General features: G+C 41.1%; 2 protein-coding genes across 12 annotated transcripts in view; both read right to left on the bottom strand.

Moving 5' to 3' along the window:
- Positions 1-5,176, bottom strand: part of DLAT (dihydrolipoamide S-acetyltransferase) — a 31,620-nt gene extending 26,444 nt beyond the window's left edge. For 7 of the 11 annotated variants that reach the window (XM_068988228.1, XM_068988229.1, XM_068988232.1 and 4 more), the window contains exons 1-4: positions 4,878-5,176; positions 4,286-4,387; positions 3,327-3,451; positions 3,032-3,185 (exon numbers count right to left, since the gene is read on the bottom strand). In XM_068988228.1, coding sequence (XP_068844329.1) covers positions 3,032-3,185; positions 3,327-3,451; positions 4,286-4,387; positions 4,878-5,156 — 660 coding nt within the window. In that variant the 5' untranslated portion in view covers positions 5,157-5,176. Of the gene's footprint in view, positions 1-3,031; positions 3,186-3,322; positions 3,452-4,285; positions 4,388-4,877 lie in introns of those variants that run through there. The other 4 variants (XM_068988233.1, XM_068988239.1, XM_068988235.1 and 1 more) reach the window with 4 other exon arrangements.
- Positions 5,177-10,703: 5,527 nt separating this feature from the next.
- The window catches only part of DIXDC1 (DIX domain containing 1), a 32,124-nt gene continuing 23,764 nt past the window's right edge, over positions 10,704-19,063 (bottom strand). Inside the window, exons 14-16 of the mRNA XM_068988678.1 lie at positions 14,207-14,312; positions 12,960-13,068; positions 10,704-11,285 (exon numbers count right to left, since the gene is read on the bottom strand). Coding sequence (XP_068844779.1) covers positions 11,205-11,285; positions 12,960-13,068; positions 14,207-14,312 — 296 coding nt within the window. The 3' untranslated portion in view covers positions 10,704-11,204. The remainder of the gene's footprint in view (positions 11,286-12,959; positions 13,069-14,206; positions 14,313-19,063) is intronic.

Raw genomic sequence — 19,063 nt, 5'->3', positions numbered from 1 at the left:
ACCCAAAACAACAACAAAAACCTGTTCTTACAATAGTCACTTCCACCTGAGTAAAATCTAAAACAACAGATTGGCTAACCTAAATTAAAGACTGCTTCCCTATTTATATGGCTTGTATGTTCACTGAATTTGGATGCTCACTCAGTTACGGTTTTGTTTGCTATCTTCTTAAGTCTTCTGCATCTATTTAACATAAGGATTATGCTGAGAGAAAAGTCATTTTAATTGATGATGTCTCAGGAAGCTGTGGGGAAAACAGTAAAACAAAACTTAGAACTCTCGACCTTCTCTGGTGGTCCAGTGGTTAGGAATCCGCCTGCCAATTCAGGGGACGCGGCTTTGATCCCTGGACTGAGAAGATCCCACATGCCTTGGGGCAACGAATCCCATGAGCCACAATTACTAAGCCCATGCCCTAGAGCCCTCGAGCTGCAACTACCGAAGCTCCTGTACCTACACTTCATGCTCTGCAACAAGAGAAGTCATCACAATGAGAAGTCCAAGCACCACAACAAGAGAGTAGCCCCTGCTGACCAAAATTAGAGAAAGCCTTCTCTTGGCAATGAAGACCCAGCACAGACAAAAAAAATGTTTGTAACTTTTTTTTAATTAAAAATTTAAAAAATTTGCTGAACAGGATGAAATAAATGTGTGAACTGACCACCAGGCAAAATTTCATCAGGAGTGAATGTTAATAAAAGACCAGGGAATAGAACATGATGCCCAAAGAAGAAAATTATTCCTATACAAAAATTTCTACAAATAAACTAAGAGAAGGAAAAGTTCTAGTCTTAATTCTTTAGGAAAAAACGCAGCTGGCTTTTATCCATTTCCAATATCCAAAACACACAAATATACATGGGGTAATCCTAATATCTAATAAACTTATCAGTAGAAACTGATTTAGTTAACAGAATCAACAGTGACTATATTTACCACCTTCAGCTTTGTTGTAACGCTATTATCTATGTCTGTGCTGAATCGCTCAGTCATGTCTGACTCTTTGAGACCCCATGGAATGTAGCCCTCCATGCTCCTCTGTCCATGAGGACTCTCCAGGCAAGAATACTGGAGTAGATTACCATGCCCTCCTCCAGATTATATATGTCTATTTGACACTTATTCTTTATTGTTAGTCTTTTCTAAATACTACTGGATTATTTCACTTACTCTGAGAAAACAGAACCCTACATGTCAAGGAAAAACACTAACTGGGGGCTTTTATTCAATAGACAGCACTTCGCGCCTACTAAAAAAAACTCTATTTATACAGGGAGTAGATATAAGTGGGTTTCCCAGGTGGTGCTAGCGGTAAAGAACCTGCCTGCCGATGCTGCTGCTGCTGCTAAGTCACTTCAGTCGTGTCCGACTCTGTGTGACCCCATAGACGGCAGCCCACCAGGTTCCGTCATCGCAGGGATTCTCCAGGCAAGAACACTGGAGTGGGTTGCCATTTCCTTCTCCAATGCATGAAAGGGAAAAGTGAAAGTGAAGTCGCTCAGTCGTGTCCAACTCTTCATGACCTCATGGACTGCAGCCTACCAGGCCCCTCCATCCATGGATTTTCCAGGCAAGAGTACTAGAGTGGGTTGCCATTGCCTCTTAGGTATTGTATAATAACAAATTAACAAAAGGATCCAAAGGTCTTTAGCAGGAGGAAGAATATAGAAAGTAACCAACCATAACTTCAGAAGAGGAAGAAACTCAGGATTGAGGAAAAAAATTCTGACACAGTTTTTATGCCCCAACTCCCATAACATTTTTGCCCTGAATAGTCACAAAATTTTTGGACAATTAATTTTTTATCTTTTTACATGCGTAGGTCACTTTTATTCTGAGATCCTCTCCCAAATAATTATTTTAAGGAAGCCTTCTTTCTACACATCCTGACATCTTGCTATTAAAATGGCATGTTAAAAATGCTCAAGTGATAAATCACTCAGCAATGTTACTGGCTTAATTTCAATTCTAACCTGGGTATTAATGTTCAAGCAACATCTATCTTTTAGTATGTCATGGCTTGTACTCAGTCATGCCTCACTGTATTTGCAATCCCTCGAACTGCACCCCACCAAGCTCCTCTATCTATGGGATTTTCCCACCAAGAATACTGGAGTGGGTTGCCATTTCCTACTCCAGGGGATCTTCTCAACCCAGGGATCAAACCCACGTCTCCTGCATTGGCAGGCAAATTCTTTACCATGGAGCCACCATATTAAGTTAAAGTTGATGAAATTCAACTCCTTAAAAGCTAATGATCTATGGCTGATTCATGTTGATATTTGGCTGATAACAAAATTCTGTAAAGCAATTATCTTTCCATTAAAAAATAAATTAATACTAAAAAAAGCTAATGATCAGTTACAAATTCTTGCTTAACTTTTAAAGACTATAGTCAATAGTATTTTTCTTTTGTTGCTCAGAGAAATTCACATAACAGCCATCACCGTTTTCTAAAGCATGGATAACACTGTCCCACAATGCGCAAACAGAAAGCTCAGGAAAGAGGCTTCCCTGGTGGTTCGGTGGTAAAGAATCTACCTGCCGATGCAGGAGACATAAAAGAGACACAGGTTCGATCCGTGGGTTGGGAAGATCCCCTGGAGGAGGACATGGCAACCCACTCCAGTACTCCTGCCTGGAGAATTCCATGGACAGAGGAGCCTGGTGGGCTACAGTCCACAGGATCACAGAATCAGACACGACTGAAGCGACTTAGCACAGCAAAGTACAGATGTAAGTATAAACAATCCTCAAAATCCGACATGATATTCTTGAATGAAAAGTACCAAACATTATCCTACCTGCTACACTGAGGCTGAGAAAGGTTAAAAGAACTATCCAAGTACACACATCTGGATATAACCACTAAGAATAAATGTTGTCAATTTTCATGTTTAAATCTCTATTTACTTTCAAATGACAAAAACTAGCCAGGTTTAATGCTAGTTTCCAGGATGCAACTCATCTATGAAAAATAATGAGTAAATAATAAATTTTCTAAAGCAGACACCCAGAGGCTGAGCCTCACCTGCATGTGAGTAGGATATGAGCTACCAGGAGCCTGAGCAGAAGGTGCAGGTGATGGAGCGGCGGCAGCAGGGGTTGGTGCTGGGGCTGCTTGTGGGGCAGGTGCTGCTGAAGAATCCAGTGTGTAATTTTTAAAGGCTTCAACATCTTCAGGCCTAAGGAAGAGAAAGAATGTGTAAGTATAAAGGGGTTATAAAGCGCATGTATCAGCCTTAGAAGTCTTTAACTCCTCAGTTGCGGGTTAAAATACTCCACTTAAGCACCTGACTTTCACAGATTCCCCTGATCCTACTCACTTTTCAACTGTGATACAGATGATTGCTCCAACTGGAACATCTCTGGTACCTTCAGCAACAAGGATCTTTGCCATGTAACACTCCTCCACACTCTCAAATCCAACAGTAGCTTTATCGGTTTCAACCTTTTAACACAAAAGCAGGAGCTTAGGCTTCTGCTGCCAGTATGAAGTTTTATTAACTTGTGTCTAAAATCACACAGTTCAAAGTGAAGTAAGTCAGAAAAAGAAAGAAAAAAAAGTGGAATCTAAATGGCACAAATGAACTTACCTATGAAACAGAAATGAACTCACAGAGAATAGACTTGTGATTGGGGGGTGGGGCAGGGAAAGAACAGAGTAGGATTTGGGAGTTTGCAGATGCAAACTATTACATACTGAATGGAGAGCAACATGGTCCTACTATATAGCACAGGGAACTACATTCAGTATCTGTGATAAACCATAATGGACAAGAGTATTTAACGCAACATCGTAAATCAATCATACAGCAATAAAAAAAAAATCATACAGTTCAACAGTGAAAATAAAGCCTCTATCACAGGTTTGAAAGAATTACTATTAAAAACACCCAGGCTAAAAATCAGTTTGGTTAGCTGCTGCTAACTTGGCTAACCAATCTCTCATATCAAACTGTAAAAAACATCTAAGTTTCTTAATGCATGCATGCTAAGTCGCTTCAGTCCTGTCCAACTCTCTGCAACCCCATAGATGGCAGCCCACCAGGCTCCTCCATCCCTGGGATTCTCCAGGCAAGAATACTGGAGTGGGTCACCATTTCCTTCTCCAATGCATGCATGCATACGCTGTTGCTTCAGTCGTGTCCGACTCTTTGTGACCCCATGGACAGCAGGCTCCTCTGTCCACGGAATTTTCCAGGAAAAAGGGATAATTACCTACTCAGAAAGTTAACGCTCAGTTTAGTCTAAGCTAGTCTCTTCTAACTCATTTCCAACTTACCTCTGCAATTAGTTCACCCTCATTGATTTTTTCTCCTTCCTTCTTTTCCCAGCGGGCTATGGTACCTGCCTGCATTGTAGGGGACAGTGAAGGCAATGGAACCTAGAGGAGAAAAGGGAGAAATACTCATTTTTAAGAGCTACCTAACTCCCAATCTGGTGTAACACCTCGTTCAATTCAGACTAATTTAATGCTGAGTCTGAGTCTTTTCACACATTGGGCAATGGGCTTATAAAAGGATTTCCTGACACCAAAAGCTCTCAACCAGAAGGACAGACCTCCCGTTCCACTGTACTCGGTGGGTCTAACAGCATGTACTCAGCAGACATTCCACAGACCGCCCCAGGCTTGGCGCTCTTTGAACGGAACCGGTCAGAAAGAAGCCTGCAGCTCCTTCTTCAATGGCATAGGTCAGGAGAGGGAAGCTCAAGAGCTAGAGCAAAGCTGGGTAATGGAGAAGGGACAGTGACAGAGTATACCTGGAGGGGGGCGGAGACGGAGGATCATCAAGGCCTCTAAGGAAGGATCCCAAGCCAACAAGTCTGCCGTGAAGGACAACGGGGTCCCGCGAAGGACAGGTTCTGGGGCTTACCTTCTGATGCGGGGGGAGGCTATACCAGCGGCGGCTAGGCGATCCCCAGAGCTGCAGCAAGACGCGATTCCGCGGTGTGGCCCAAGAGACGGGGCTCCAGCCGCAGAGTGCCCGGACCCTGCCATATCCTGGGGTCTTGCTGCTGTAGCGAGCCAGAGCCGAGCCAGCCTGCGGGGTCACGCACGGAGCTCCCGGCTCCTCCCGAAAAGCCGTCCACCGAGCCCCGAATCCCGCCCGGGGGGCTGCATTCTGAGCCCGTCGCGCACAGACGCGCCACATAGTGCCACGGCCCCCACACCCCAAAACCAACGCCGTCTCCGGAGTGACCTCTCCAAGAGCAGCGCGGCGTTGCCGTCAGCCGCGCCGCGCGGCCGCAAGCTGTCGTAAAACGGGCTGCGAAGCCTCGCCCCACCCGCTCCACGGACCGGAGAACGTATGGTCTTTCTCCGGGAAATGAGGGGCTGAGGGTGACCCAGAGCGGGTCGGGGCGGCTACTGTAGAACGACGAGGGGCAGGGGCGTTCCAGCAGGCCGAATCTGGGAGGATTAGGTGTGGGGAGGAGTGGAAAGTGGTGGGCTCGGTGGCGAAGACGTCGCCGGGGCGGGGGGACAGGACCTGAGCGCCGTGACGGGCGCGGTCGAAAGGGAGGGGCCTAAAAAGGCGGCAAGAGCGGGACTCCAGGAGGTGAAGTGGTCAGAGGTGGGCTGAGGGGCCTGGCCCCGCCCTGAGGATGGATGGGAGGGGGCTCCCGGCCCAGCCGGGCATCGAGAGCCTGCTAGGCGCCCTGGCGGAGGGCCGCCCGAGGGGGCATCTGTGCTCGCCGGCGCGCCCCCACCCTTAGCACACCCTGTGGCCCCCAAGTCTGGGGCCTCGCTCCTCGCAGGCTGTACTGGGTGACAAAGATTCAAGTTCAGGATTGTAGCCCAACAGGAAACGGGATGATTAGGTTTTCCAGCCAAATGGTGTGAAGAGCAGCTGAATGGAAGCTATATCCCCACATTCAAGAGTGCTGTAGCAGGATTAAGCATCTTCTCTGAAGAAAAAAAGTTTACAAAACAGATTTCCGATTTTAATTTGCCGTAGAATCCTTTCCAGTTACATTTGTTACACTTCTACTGTCGGGTTCAGTTCAGTTCAGTTCAGTTCAGTTCAGTCGCTCAGTCGTGTCCGACTCTGCGACCCCATGAATCGCAGCACGCCAGGCCTCCCTGTCCATCACCAACTCCCGGAGTTCACTCAGACTCACTTCCACCGAGTCAGTGATGCCATCCAGCCATCTCATCCTCTGTCGTCCCCTCTTCCTCCTGCCCGCAATCCCTCCCAAGATCAGAGTCTTTTCCAATGAGTCAACTCTTCGCATGAGGTGGCCAAAATATTGGAGCTTCAGCTTTAGCATCATTCCTTCCAAAGAACACCAAGGGCTGATCTCCTTTAGAATGGACTGGTTGGATCTCCTTTCAGTCCAAGGGACTCTCAAGAGTCTTCTCCAACACCACAGTTCCGAAGCATCAATTCTTCGGCACTCAGCTTTCTTCACAGTCCAACTCTCACATCCATACATGACCACAGGAAAAACCATAGCCTTGACTAGATGGACCCTTGTTGGCAAAGTAATGTCTCTGCTTTTGAATATGCTATCTAGGTTGTTCATAACTTTTCTTCCAAGGAGTAAGCGTCTTTTAATTTCATGGCTGCAGTCAGGTTATCATCCTATAATTGGAAAATAATCTCATTTCTGAGCTGAGGGTGGCATTAGACTAGAAGGAAACACGTGCTGTATTTATATCGTAAGTCCCCAGTATACAGATGGTCAGAGAACATCAAGAATATAAGAAAAACCAACATTTTAAAACATGTTAAACTTTGCAGGTAATTAAACGTTTGGAAAAATAAGGCAGCCAGAAGGCACTATTTCATACCTACTTAAATTGGAAACCTTAAGTTAAAAAAAATTTTTTTACTATCTTTATAACAGAAAAAAAGTTGGAAAAATCTAACTATCCAAAAATGAGAAAAAGATTAAACAAGTACAGTTGTCTAACAGAATGATATGCAGGGAGTACAACTGAGAAACAGAATTCCCAGATTAAAGGGAAAGGCATACCTGAAATAATATTAAAAGTAGAGCAATTATATTGTTAACAATTATGTAAAACTACTTATGAAGCAATTGGAAGAAATAATGGAAGAATAATTGTGATTAGTGAAAGGGCTTATACTATATAAATTATTTAAATGTTTTAACAATTTTGAATTGGCTGATACCTTACTACAGTATTTCCACTCTGAATTTAATAACTGGATCTAAATTAATATAGCCTTTGTACGAGATGATCTTCAGTTTGTTGTTCAGGTACTTAGGTAGCCTTACTTAAGCCTTTTTTCATTTTTCTGTGCATAGCAAGTTCACATTTTGAATATACTTTTGACAGATATAGCTAAATCATCGGAGGGCACAGGTGAAACAGTCCAGGAGTGGTTAGTTTACCTCAGAGGTAAGCTGGGAATAATTAGGTTTGTCAAATAAGCCCTCTGAGACTTGTAGAATATTACTGATATCGAATGGGTGAGATGTAAAGAGGAATTAGTTGGTAGTGAAAGTTCTTTACATACTTAACATAATGATGGAGTAACCCAATTAAAATGGCTTGTAATTAATAGATGAAAATAATATAATTGGAAGGCAAATGAAAGCACCCAGGGCTAAAACTTTAGATATATAAAACCTTTAATAAATAAAGGCTAAGTTTTAGGAAAGCAGCCTTCAAATTAATTTGGAAGTTCTGGTTCTTTTATACATTTCTGAAAGCCTCAATGTTTTTTGCTTTTGTGTTGGAGATTGTTTTGTCATAGTTTAGAGTCTTGGGTTCTTACTTGTTTGCATATTTACATAAAATGTCAAAAGAAGTGCTAAGTAACACTAGAAATACCAGTAGTAATATCTGCAGCAATAAAGTAATCCTATCTCCACTCCCCAAGTAATGAGTAAACATGCTACCAGGGAGATCACTTGAGGAAATTTACTTTCACTAAATGTGAATGGCTTTCTTGATTAATTTCAGTTGATAATAAACACAAGTGAAAATTATGAATGGCATTTAGTTTGCAAACTCCATTTTATTCATAGTTTGTTTCTGCGTTTGTTTTTTTTTAAAAACTAGTTCACAAATCTGGTACATACAGGCAGTTAAAACTGGTTATCACTGATAATCAGAAGCCTCTGGTATAACACAATCTTTATGAAAACGTAAAACAATACATGATAGTAATCTCTTTGAAAGCAATGGTTGCAAACATCCATGTTTCTAAGAAAATATAACTTTACATATATATTTTAAGCAAGCTATACCCTCTTACATAAATTCAGACAATAGAAGAAGTGTGCAATCATAATGCTTATTTTATGGGGGAAATGAAAATTATTATAATTATGACCTAAATGTTTTAAGTAATTAGAGTCCTCTTGTATTGAATATAGGGCATAAAGATAACTTCCTTAATGTACAACCATCCTGGTCAAAAAGAGCTGAGAAGTTGGTCAGTTAGTAGGATAGCCATTTCAGTACCAAGTAAATTTAACCTAAATTCTTTAGGTAGAAATTGTAAAATTTTCCAATTCCAGCTACTTTAGTTAACTGAGTGAGAATAGTCTTCAGTTTTTAAATGAAGACTGTTTAAGGAAATGAACTTTTTATTAACTTAGTTTTTATGACAGGGTCATTTTTTAAATTGGGTTTAGAGATTATTTCATGAGCTCTAAACATTTCTAGTTCTTTAGTTTTCTCAAAGAACTTCAGCGGTAGCAGGATGGACTGTCCCACACAAATGCCAGCAGGGGGCAATACTCTTAAGTCAAAAGGTCTCCTATATATCAAATAGGAGACTGTTCAAACCAGAATGAATCAATACACACTCCTAGAATAGGCTCCTGTTTAGAAACTGGAATGAGGATTACCAACACATTTTACAAAAACATACTGGCATGCCATCCTGTAATGGGGGTGCTTCATTATTACCCATGGCCTCTGAGGTTAATGAGCTATGAAATCAACAAGCTTTCTGTGGAGGAACCAAGGCCACGCAGCTTCTTTTCCAAAGGACACAGAGATAAAAGACAAAGAAGGTAAAGGACTCTGAAAATTTGCTCTGATTTAATTTCCTCTGAAAATTTAAATTTACATAATGGAAAGAATGTTTGCTGAAAGAATACTGACAAAACTGATTTAACATTCAAGATAAATTGTACTGAAAATACAATAACAAATTTTAGTCTGATAACCCTCATGCTGTCTTACAGCAAAACACTAAAATTCATGCAGCAGAGAAACTGGTGATGGGAGGACTTTTTCTCCAGACTTCCTGGGGGGCAGAAAAGAAAAATAAAAAGGCAAATATACTGTTTTCTTCTGTCTGCTTTTGTAATGAATTATTCTTGCTTTTAACTGACTTTCCCAAATTGTCCTGGTCATTTCTGATGAGAAATCATTCTTCAGTAGGAGGAAACCAGGTAAACTTATATGAAAGACATCAGGTGTCTTTTGAGTTCCTTCTGTCAGCTAAAGGAGCCATCAAAGAGGTTCTATAAAACTAACTCCACAACTAAAATGGCTGGTAGAACTGGAACAGGAGTTATCATTAGTATACCTGTAATAAAATAAAGCTTGTTCTGAAACCACAAGGGCTGGTAAGAAGAAAGAGCCTGTATAAAAGCTACTGGGTTCCCTAGAAAATGGATACAGTATACAGAATGTAAGAATATATAGAACTCACACTCAAGTTATAAAAATAGACATGGTTCTTGGACAAAAAGCAAATGAGTACAAAAGAATTCTCCAAACATGAACTATTTTTAAAAGACGCATCTATATAAAACAACAAAATGTCATGTCAGAGCTCCAACAAGTAGTCTGTTGAAATGGCTGAAAAGGGGAGATGAACTTGAGACAGACAGGTCAAGAACCCAGATCTGTCTGACTCTTCTGCTTGGCAGTGTACATTGGTGATCACAGGCAGACTGCTTTGGAGACTGATATATACATATATATTTATAGTATATATTTATACTGACTATATATATATATATATATATATATATATATATATATCTGATTGGTTGAATGAATGAGAAAACTCAAGATACTAAGTAATCTCTGAAAGTTTAACTCTTTTAGCTTCTACACTTGACAGTGTTGCACATGAGAAAGGATTCTTGGTTTTTTTCATCCAGAATCAACCCTGCCATTCACATCTCATGCCCCCATGGTTTCTATTGTGCCCTAAAGGATCAGCCTAGACTAAATATATTATAGAAAATAACTCTGGCCTTGACATCGAAGAGGGGCAGACCAATAATTCATGCTCAGTACTTATAAATCACAAACACTGAAAGTAATGGTTTGTTTCCTTTCGACTGCAAAGGAGATGCCATGGGCTAAAGAAAAGTCATGAGAGAAAGAAAGTCAAGAAGATATGGGTAGCAGCACCTTTCCATACCCGCCTGGATTTGAAAGGAGATTTTCACTCCTTATTCCTTTCAAACACAAAGTTCATCAGTTAGAAGGTGGGGGCGGGGGGGAGGGGAGGGGAATGGCTCTAAAGTTAGAGAGTCCACAGAGAAAAACAAGCAGTACATGAAATATGCCTTCTGTGGGCTAAAGGACAAGTTGCAGAATCAGTTAAGACGCAAGAGGCAGCCCAAGGTCTTAATTATGGTTTTAGCATAGTACAGCACAATACGGGCAGCCCTTTTTCAATCCAATTAGCAATTCAGCACCATCCACGTCCAGTCCAAAAAAATTCCTGAAGAGTGGGCTTTCATCTTTGGTACCACCTTTTGAGTTATTCTTGGTTTGCAATAGCTGCAAAGAAGCAAAAAAGCTGGTACCTCCACCTTGTCTGTGAGTACAAATGCTGGGACCCTGATTGCTGCAACCACTGAAGCCAATTAAAATGAAAATAATACTGTAACACATAGGAGTGATGCATCCAGTTCCCAGGTTCCAGATAATAGCAGCCATGCCCATATAGGAGCGGGATCATCCATCCCCGTTGGTTAAGGCCTTCGGTTTTTTGTCCGCAGAGTAGAGTAAAACAGTGTGTTCCCGCGGACAAGGAACTCCAGAAGAACCCATGGTCTACTTTTGGACAGAGATTTTAGCTGCCACACATGCCAGGCACACAAACAAGACTGGCCCATGGCTGTCACACTTGGAGAAGCTTCTGTTTTGGCAGCACAAACTTCCTGTGTATTCTGGTTTTAGTCCTCTTTCCTGAGTGAAGCAGCCAGGGTGTGCCAACTTCTGCAAGTCCCCAATCTAATACTCAGCATTAATTTTCTCCATGGTCTTCTTCTACCCAGGCCACAATTTTCCCTTCCCATCCAGGAATGGCATCATCATCGTGGAAAACCTAGAAAAAGAAAAAAAGCCACCATGAAAAAAAATTAGAAGATAGGGAGGCCTGCTACACATCTGTGATTGATAAAAAAAGATCCCAAACATAAAGGATAAGAAAGTGTAGAGGAGTCTTGAGTTAGATCCTGTGTTCCTTTGGTTTTGTCCCTAAAGTTACAACTGGTAAAAAAAATATATATATATATATATATATATGTAATGACCCTTGAACAACACAGAGACAACACCCACCCCCTTCCCTGCCCCGGCCCTGTGCAGTCAAAAATCCACATATAACTTCACAGTCAGCCCTCCATATCCACAGTTCTGCATCCTCAGATTCAACCAACTCCTGATCATATAATACTGTAGTACGTATTTATTGAAAAGTGTCTGCATATAAGTGGATCCATGCAGTTCAAACCCATACTGTTCAAGGGCCAATTGTGTATGGTGTATATACGTATGATTTATATATCCTTAGTTCCACATCTACAAAATGGTAAAAGCACCCCTCTAGTACTGCTTTGCTCATAGATTTATAAGATTTAATAAATTACTAACCATAGAGCACTTTAGGCTTCTCAGGAGAAAGCAGTACTATAAACGTTTAAAAGAGAAGGAGGAGAATAATAATAAAAGAGAAAGGGGGAAATTTTGGTCCCAGGCATTGTAAAGAAAGGGTCAGAAAAAAGGCTAATCTTAATGTGTGTATGCAGTCCTTTTCATTCATGTATTCATTTCCTAAGTCGCTAATAGAACAAGATTATTAAAACAGTCCAGTGAAGAAATTTGGTTGTTTTTTTTGTTTGTTTGTTTTTCTTTTTTGTGGCTGTGCCATGTGGCATGCAGGATCTTAGTTCCCCAACCAGGGATTGAACCTGTGCCCTTGAAGTGGAAGCAGGGAGTCTTAACAACTGGACTGCCAGGGAAGTCCAGAAAATATTTTCAAAATAAAAGATGGGCAAAGCCAATCAGTGGTTCATTCTGTAAACACTGCTGAGAGCACAGAACTCTTTTCAAAAAAAAAAAAAATCTGTTTCTGGCAGATGTACTATAAAGTGTAGGCTAAGAAAATAGACAAGGACTGAGTATAAGCATAGATGACTGCAGAGTTTCCTCATTTTCATTTTCTGAGAAACTACCACCACAATATACCATTTCATATATTCATGCCAGTTTGTTTATTTTGCTCTACACAGGAAGCAGAAAGTTTTCTAAGGTTTGGCTATAGAAAGAAAAAAGACCCCAAAGCCAAGCTTTTCTTCAATGTGGGTTCTTTATTTTCCCTAACAGAACTTTTTCCTTTTTTTTAAATTTTCTGGCCATACCTCGGGGCATGTGAGATTTAGTTTCCCAACCAGGACTCAAAACCTGCACTCTCTGCATTGGAATCATGGAGTTGTAACCACTGGGCTGCCAGGGAAGTCCCCAAAACTTTTTCCTTTATAAAATAAAAATTCTAAGTTTGATCAGAGTGATTAAGTCCATGAACTAATGAAGCTATCAACTTCTTGGGCCATTCCCTGAAACTTCTCAGTCTAAAGTAGTCAACTGGCTTGAGACACTGGGAAACTCCACTGCCCTGGTTAGGGAATTCCGGTATTTCTGGGTACTAGATCTTAAGTAGGAATCTGTAGAGTTCAAGAACAACCAGCAATACCATCCAGACTCCCTGTGGGTTCTGTACCTCTTCCTTGACAGTGCCAAACTCAGGATCCAGTGCTTTGAAGTGATACCGATGATTTCCTTCCCGGTCAATAGCCGCTTTAAAATCCTTCAGTGTCACCTCCCCCAGCCTGCAACAACAGGAGAGAACACTAAAATAGACTGTTTATCAGTGGGTTGAACAGATAAGATGTTAGTTTTAAACCCAGGCCCCTGTCAAAGTCTCTGCTCGGAGAAACAGCATGGCCTTGTTAGGTCACTGCCCTTGGTAACTCAAATGATTCTATTAGCAGAAGCTAGGGAGTTAGTCATGGTTAGGGAATGTAAAGTGTGTTAGTCACTCAGTTGTGTCCAACTCTGCAGAATTCTGCAGGCAAGAATACGGGAATGGAAAAAAAAGAATACTGGAATGGGTAGCCGTTCCCTTCTTCAGGGGATCTTCCTGACCCACGGATAAAAGCTGGGTCTCCTGCAGTGCAGGTGGATTCTTTACCATCTGAGCCACCAGGGAAGCCCCATTAGGGAATGTAAATAGCATTACAAATGGGACAATCTGAGAATTTAAAATAGATTTACTACTTTGACAGAAGCCAAATCACTTTTTTTTTCTGTATCACTCTGGAAATAAGACACAAAGTGTCTGCAATCTAATTTGTTAAACTATCAATATGTCTAAGTTCTCTTGATTTCCTTCTTTGCAGCAATTCCATTTCTCCAGGCTGGGAGAATTCAAACTATACCACTTTGCTTCAGAAAGCTCCCCTCTAACTCAGACCCTTTAGGAACGGTAAATCTTAACACCCCTCTCAGCAGTTGGTTCCAAAGATTAAAAATCTTTATTTCAAAGCCATCTACCTTAGAAAGGAGTATATTAACTGAAAAGTTTCAAGGTTTTTAACATGAATTCTCTTTAGATTAGTTGTAGTCATCCAATAGCAACAAAGGTCAATAAGCAATAAATAGCCCTGGAATGCTAGGCTGTAATCCATAGCTCTCAGCAGAAGCTATTTTGAGCACTTTAAAAACTGTTATTCCTGACTTGGAGCATCTTTGTATATCAGGACTGGAAGCAATATTGTGTCTATGCTGTATAGCAGATCCTGACGCGTCCCTTGTAATGCTGAAGGTTAGTGGTGAAGCTGGAACTCGAATCTCTATTTCCTGTGCCCCTCTCACTACACTGCTACACCTTGCAGCTGGTTAGGTGGGCAGTAACTAATGATTCTGCCTTCCTGTCCTTTTTAAAGAAATAATGATTCAGAATCTCACCTCTTTGGTATATTAACCATGAAGGGTGTGAGTGACCGGTCAGTGAAATAGAGCACCTTCGTGCAGGCGCTGCTGACAGTTGGAGAACTCTGTGAGTGAGGCAACTCTGCAATCAGAGAGACACCTTGTGGTCAGAACATTCAGTTTGCTTCCAATAACCCATCATTTCCAGTTACTCAAAATGTCCCAGGAGAATGAAGCTGCCTGAGGTCATTAGCACAGTTTTGAAACCCTTGCCAAACACCTTGCCCATAGGGTGTGACCCACAGGAAGTCACCGCTGGGGCCACTAAGGTAGGAGGTGCTTTGGACATAGATGCTATCACAAGGACCATCCCTTCTCACCTGTTCCAGGTGATTCTAGCAGGGGAACAGCAACTGTTCTGACAGGCACTGCTGCCAAGAGTCAAAAGAGGTCAGAGAAGCCAGGCAAGATTTCAGGGAGGGGACTGCCCTGGTAGCACAGTGGATAAGAATCCACCGGCGAATGCAGGGGACACAGGTTCAATCCCTAGTCTGGGAAGATTCGACATGCCACGGAGCAACTAAGCCTGTGCACCGTAACTACTTAGCTGCCGTGAGGCATGTGGAACCTTCCAGGGCCAGAGGTCGAACCAGTGTCTTCTGCACTGGCAGGTGGATTCTTAACCACAGGACCACCAGCATAGTCTCAGTCCCCACAGTTTTTAACTCAGATTTCTTGATCCATACTTTGCCTCTCTTATTTGTATAGGTACTGATAGAAAAACTTAATCAGTGAATTACTTGTGATTATGAATTTAAGAGAATAGGAGAAGAGACCAGTTACAAAGTTTTATCATCAGGACCAAAAACAAACTTTTTATTAAAACATCTCCTGCAATTCCAGATACACAGGTTTTCCTAACTTATTCTAGGCCATTGATCCCAATCAAACTTGCAGCAACCAGAGAATAGTTCTAGGAAGACTTTATTTTTTTAAATATTTGTTTGTTTGGCTGCACTGAGTCTTCGTTGTGGTGAGCTTAGTTGCCCTGGGGAATATGGAATCTTAGTTCTCCAACCAGGGATGGAACCCCAGGCCCCTGCACTGGAAGGCAGATTCTTGACCATTGGACCACCATGGAAGTCCCCAGCAAGGGTTTTTTTGTTTGGGGTTTTTAAGGCTTTTTTTTTTTTGGCTGCACCTCAAATTTTGTGGGAATCTTCATTCCCTAACTAGGGATCAAAACCAGACCCTTGGTGTTGAAAGTGTGGAGTCTTAACCGCACTTTGTGGTTATTAACCACCAGGGAATTAACTACCAGGCAATTCCTAGGAAGAGGTTTAAAATAAGGAAGTAGGAGAGATGAATAACACAGAGAAGAAAAACAAGGGAACATTCTCTCTTTGCACAGTAATCAGTTAGTTTTCAGAATTTTTTTCAAAAATGCCATTTATTGAAACCTACACACCATGGTGCTCCTTTGACTCCAGCACCAAGGGCCTGGCACACAGCAGGTTTTTTAATAAAACATTCACTTTTATCATTAAATTTTATGATTGATCTTTTCATTCATTCATTCAACAAACAATTATTGAGCACTTACCATGTACTAGATTTTGAGAATATAAAATTAATCTCAAAGAGTTTATAGTCCAGTATAGATGACAGGTATGATAACAAATAATTGTTGTTGTTATTTAGTTGCTAAGTCGTGTCCAACTCTGCAACCCCATGGACCATAGCCCACCAGGCTCCTCTGTCCATAGGATTTCCCAGGCAAGAATACTGGAGTGTGTTGCTATTTCCTTCTCCAAGGGATCTTTCAGACCCGGGGACTGAATGTGCGTCTCCTGCTTGGCAGGTAGATTCTTTACCACTGAGCCACCTGGGAATCACCCAACAAATACTTAATACACTAAAATCAGATTTGTACAAACTGCAAAGGAAGACCAAAGATGGAGTAGTTAATTCTACCTGAAAGAGGTCAGAAAGTTCCCTTAAATTGTTTAAACAATTTGAGAATTGTTAAAGCACCTAAAAAAATGATCATATGTAGAATTTGGAAAAGGCATTCCAAGAATGAAGGATACTTATAAAGGCATGAAAAAGGATCACGTATCTATAAAAATGAAAGTTGACTAGTAAGGCTTGAGCATTATACTTTGGGAAGTAATGGAAAATGAGGATAATAAGGTAGGCACGGCCCAAATCACAAAGGACTCTGCCAGGCTAAGACATTTAGATATTAGTCTTAAGCTCTAGGGAGACGTTAAAAGGAACCGATATAATCAGACTGGCATTTTGGAAAGGTCAGTCTAGCAGCAAAATAAAGGGTTGGATGGGAGAAATTCTGGAAAGGGTGATCCCATTAAGAGGCAATTAAAATAATCTGAAAGGCTTGGAAGGGTAAGATATAGCCCTGGAGCTAGAGAAGGGATGAATTTGGGAGACCTTTAGAAGGTAAAAGTCTTAGTACTTTGGATATAGTTGAATGTCAAGGATAAAAGAGAAAGTGAAAAATAACCAAAATTTATGATCTAGGAAATAGATTCATGGTAGTTACCTAAGACAGGGGAACAGAAGTGTCATCCATTTAAAATGTTTACTGGGTGCCTATTATGTATCAAGAACTAGAGATGCAAAAATAGTGAAAAGTGAAAGTGTTAGTCGCTCAGTTGTGTCCGATTCTTTGCAGCCCCACGGACTGTAGCCCACCAGGCTCTTCCTCCGTGGGATTCTTCAGGCAAGAATATACTGCAGATAGGCCTTTAAGGAGGGATTAAAGTTAAATGAGGTTATAAGAGTAGACCAATTCTCATCCCAAAGAGGAAGAAACACCAGAGCTCTCTCTACCATATGGAGACTCAGCAGGAAGGTGACTGTCTGCCAGCCAGGAAGAACACCCTCCCTCAGCAAATCTGACCACACTGGCATCCTCATCTTGGGACTTCCAGCCTCCAGAACTGTGAGAAAATAAACTGCTGTTAAGCCACTCAGTCTATGGTGTTCTGTTATGGCAGTCCATGCTGACCAATAAAATGTTATACACACACTTTGGGTGAACTGGAGGGTAAGAGTACATCAGATGCCACACAGAAGTCTGGTAGATAAACACAGGTGTGGTAAATAGGTCGCTAGTGACATTAATGAGAGGACTTTGGGGTGACTAGTGAAGAAGGCCGAGTTAGATTGCACAGACTCTGAGTAAAAAAGAAAAAGCATAATGAGAGAGAAATAGCTGTGCAGCGCAGGCAAAATATACATAAATAAAGTAATTTTTAAAAATCTTGAAAACCTGAGAGAACAAATGACCCAGAAACACAGCGCTGTGTATATGTATGTGTAAATAACATACATGATTTTAAAAGGCATCAGAAATCAATTTTAGCTTTTAACTGACATGTATGGTTCATTTGGAGTCAGTTTTTTATATGTAGTATGAAGTGTGGCTCAATGATCTTTTTTTGATGTGGGTCTTTAATTGTTCCAGGATGATTTGTTGAAAAGCCTACCCTTGAGCCATCAAATAGATTTTGCACTATTATGAATAATCAACTGGTCAAATTCAGTAAGTCTGTTTCTGAACTTACTATTCTGTTCCAATGATCTCTGTGTCTATCTATTCACTCATAATACACTGTGTTGATTACTCTAACTTCATAGTTAGTTTTGAAATCAGGTAGTGTGGCCCGCCAACTCCTTTGTTCATTTTTCTCAACTTTTTTTCAAACCATTCTAATCTCATCCATGTAAATTTTAGTATCAGCTTGTTTATATCTACAAAAAGTCTGACAGGACTTTAAAAAATATTTATTGGGCTGCTCTGGGTCTCAGTTGTAGCACTTGAGATCTTTGATCTTTGCTCAGTTCAGTCCAGTCACTTCGTCGTGTCCAACTCTTTGTGACCCCATAGACTGCAGTACACCAGGCTTCCGTGTCCATCACCAACTCCCAGAGCTTACTCAAACTCATGTCCATCGAGTCAGTGATGCCATCCAACCATCTCATCCTCTGTTGTCCCCATCTCCTCCTCCTCCTCTTGCAGCATGCAAATTCTTAATTGCATCCGGTGGGATCTACCCTGACCAAGATCAAAACTCAGGCACCCTGCACAGAGGTCTTCACTACTGGACCACCAGGGAAGTCCCCTGTTAGGATTTTTTTTTAAATTTATTTATTTTAATTGGACGATAACCCTGTTAGGATTTTTATTGGAATAACATGAAGCTACAGATCATTTGGGGAGAATGAACCATTTTCACAAGGTTGAGCTATATTTATCCCATCAAACAAGGCTGTTTCCAAATTACTATGATACTGATAAACAATAATTTTGTAAGTGGTAAAAAAAAAACTGTCATAAAAACCAGATTATTTTTTAAAATGTACCATCTCCCTTGTTTCTATTTGTTCCATATATTTTTTGTTCCTTTTCTCTTTTCTCCTCTTTTTCTCCCCACCTTTGGAATGTGTGCATATATGTACATGCATATCTGTATATACATATAGGAGCTTCTCTTGTGGCTCAGATGGTAAGAATCTGCTTCCAGTGCAGGAGATGCGCCTTCAATCCCTGAATTAAGAAGATTCCTTGGAGAAGAGAATGCGACCCACTCCGGTATTTTTGCCTGGAGAAAACCACGGACAGAGGAGCCTGGCAGACCACAGTCTTATGGCATCACAAAGAGTTGGACACAACTGAGCGACTAAGCGCTCACACAGATATGTGTGTCTTCAAACCCCAGTATGTTTAGGTTCTCAATTTGGATACATCATTTCAACATGTAGATGACATTTTAAACAGTGAGATATTTTACTTTTTTTTTTGGTATTGGATTATTTTTACAATTTATCTCTATTAATTTTTTATTTATTCTTTAAAAATTTAGTGGT

Source organism: Capricornis sumatraensis, chromosome 16 (genome assembly GCF_032405125.1).
Source record: "Capricornis sumatraensis isolate serow.1 chromosome 16, serow.2, whole genome shotgun sequence".
Classification (NCBI taxonomy): Eukaryota; Metazoa; Chordata; class Mammalia; order Artiodactyla; family Bovidae; genus Capricornis; species Capricornis sumatraensis.
The sequence above is the reverse complement of the archived record's forward strand: the minus strand, read 5'-3'. Positions and strand labels throughout refer to the sequence as shown.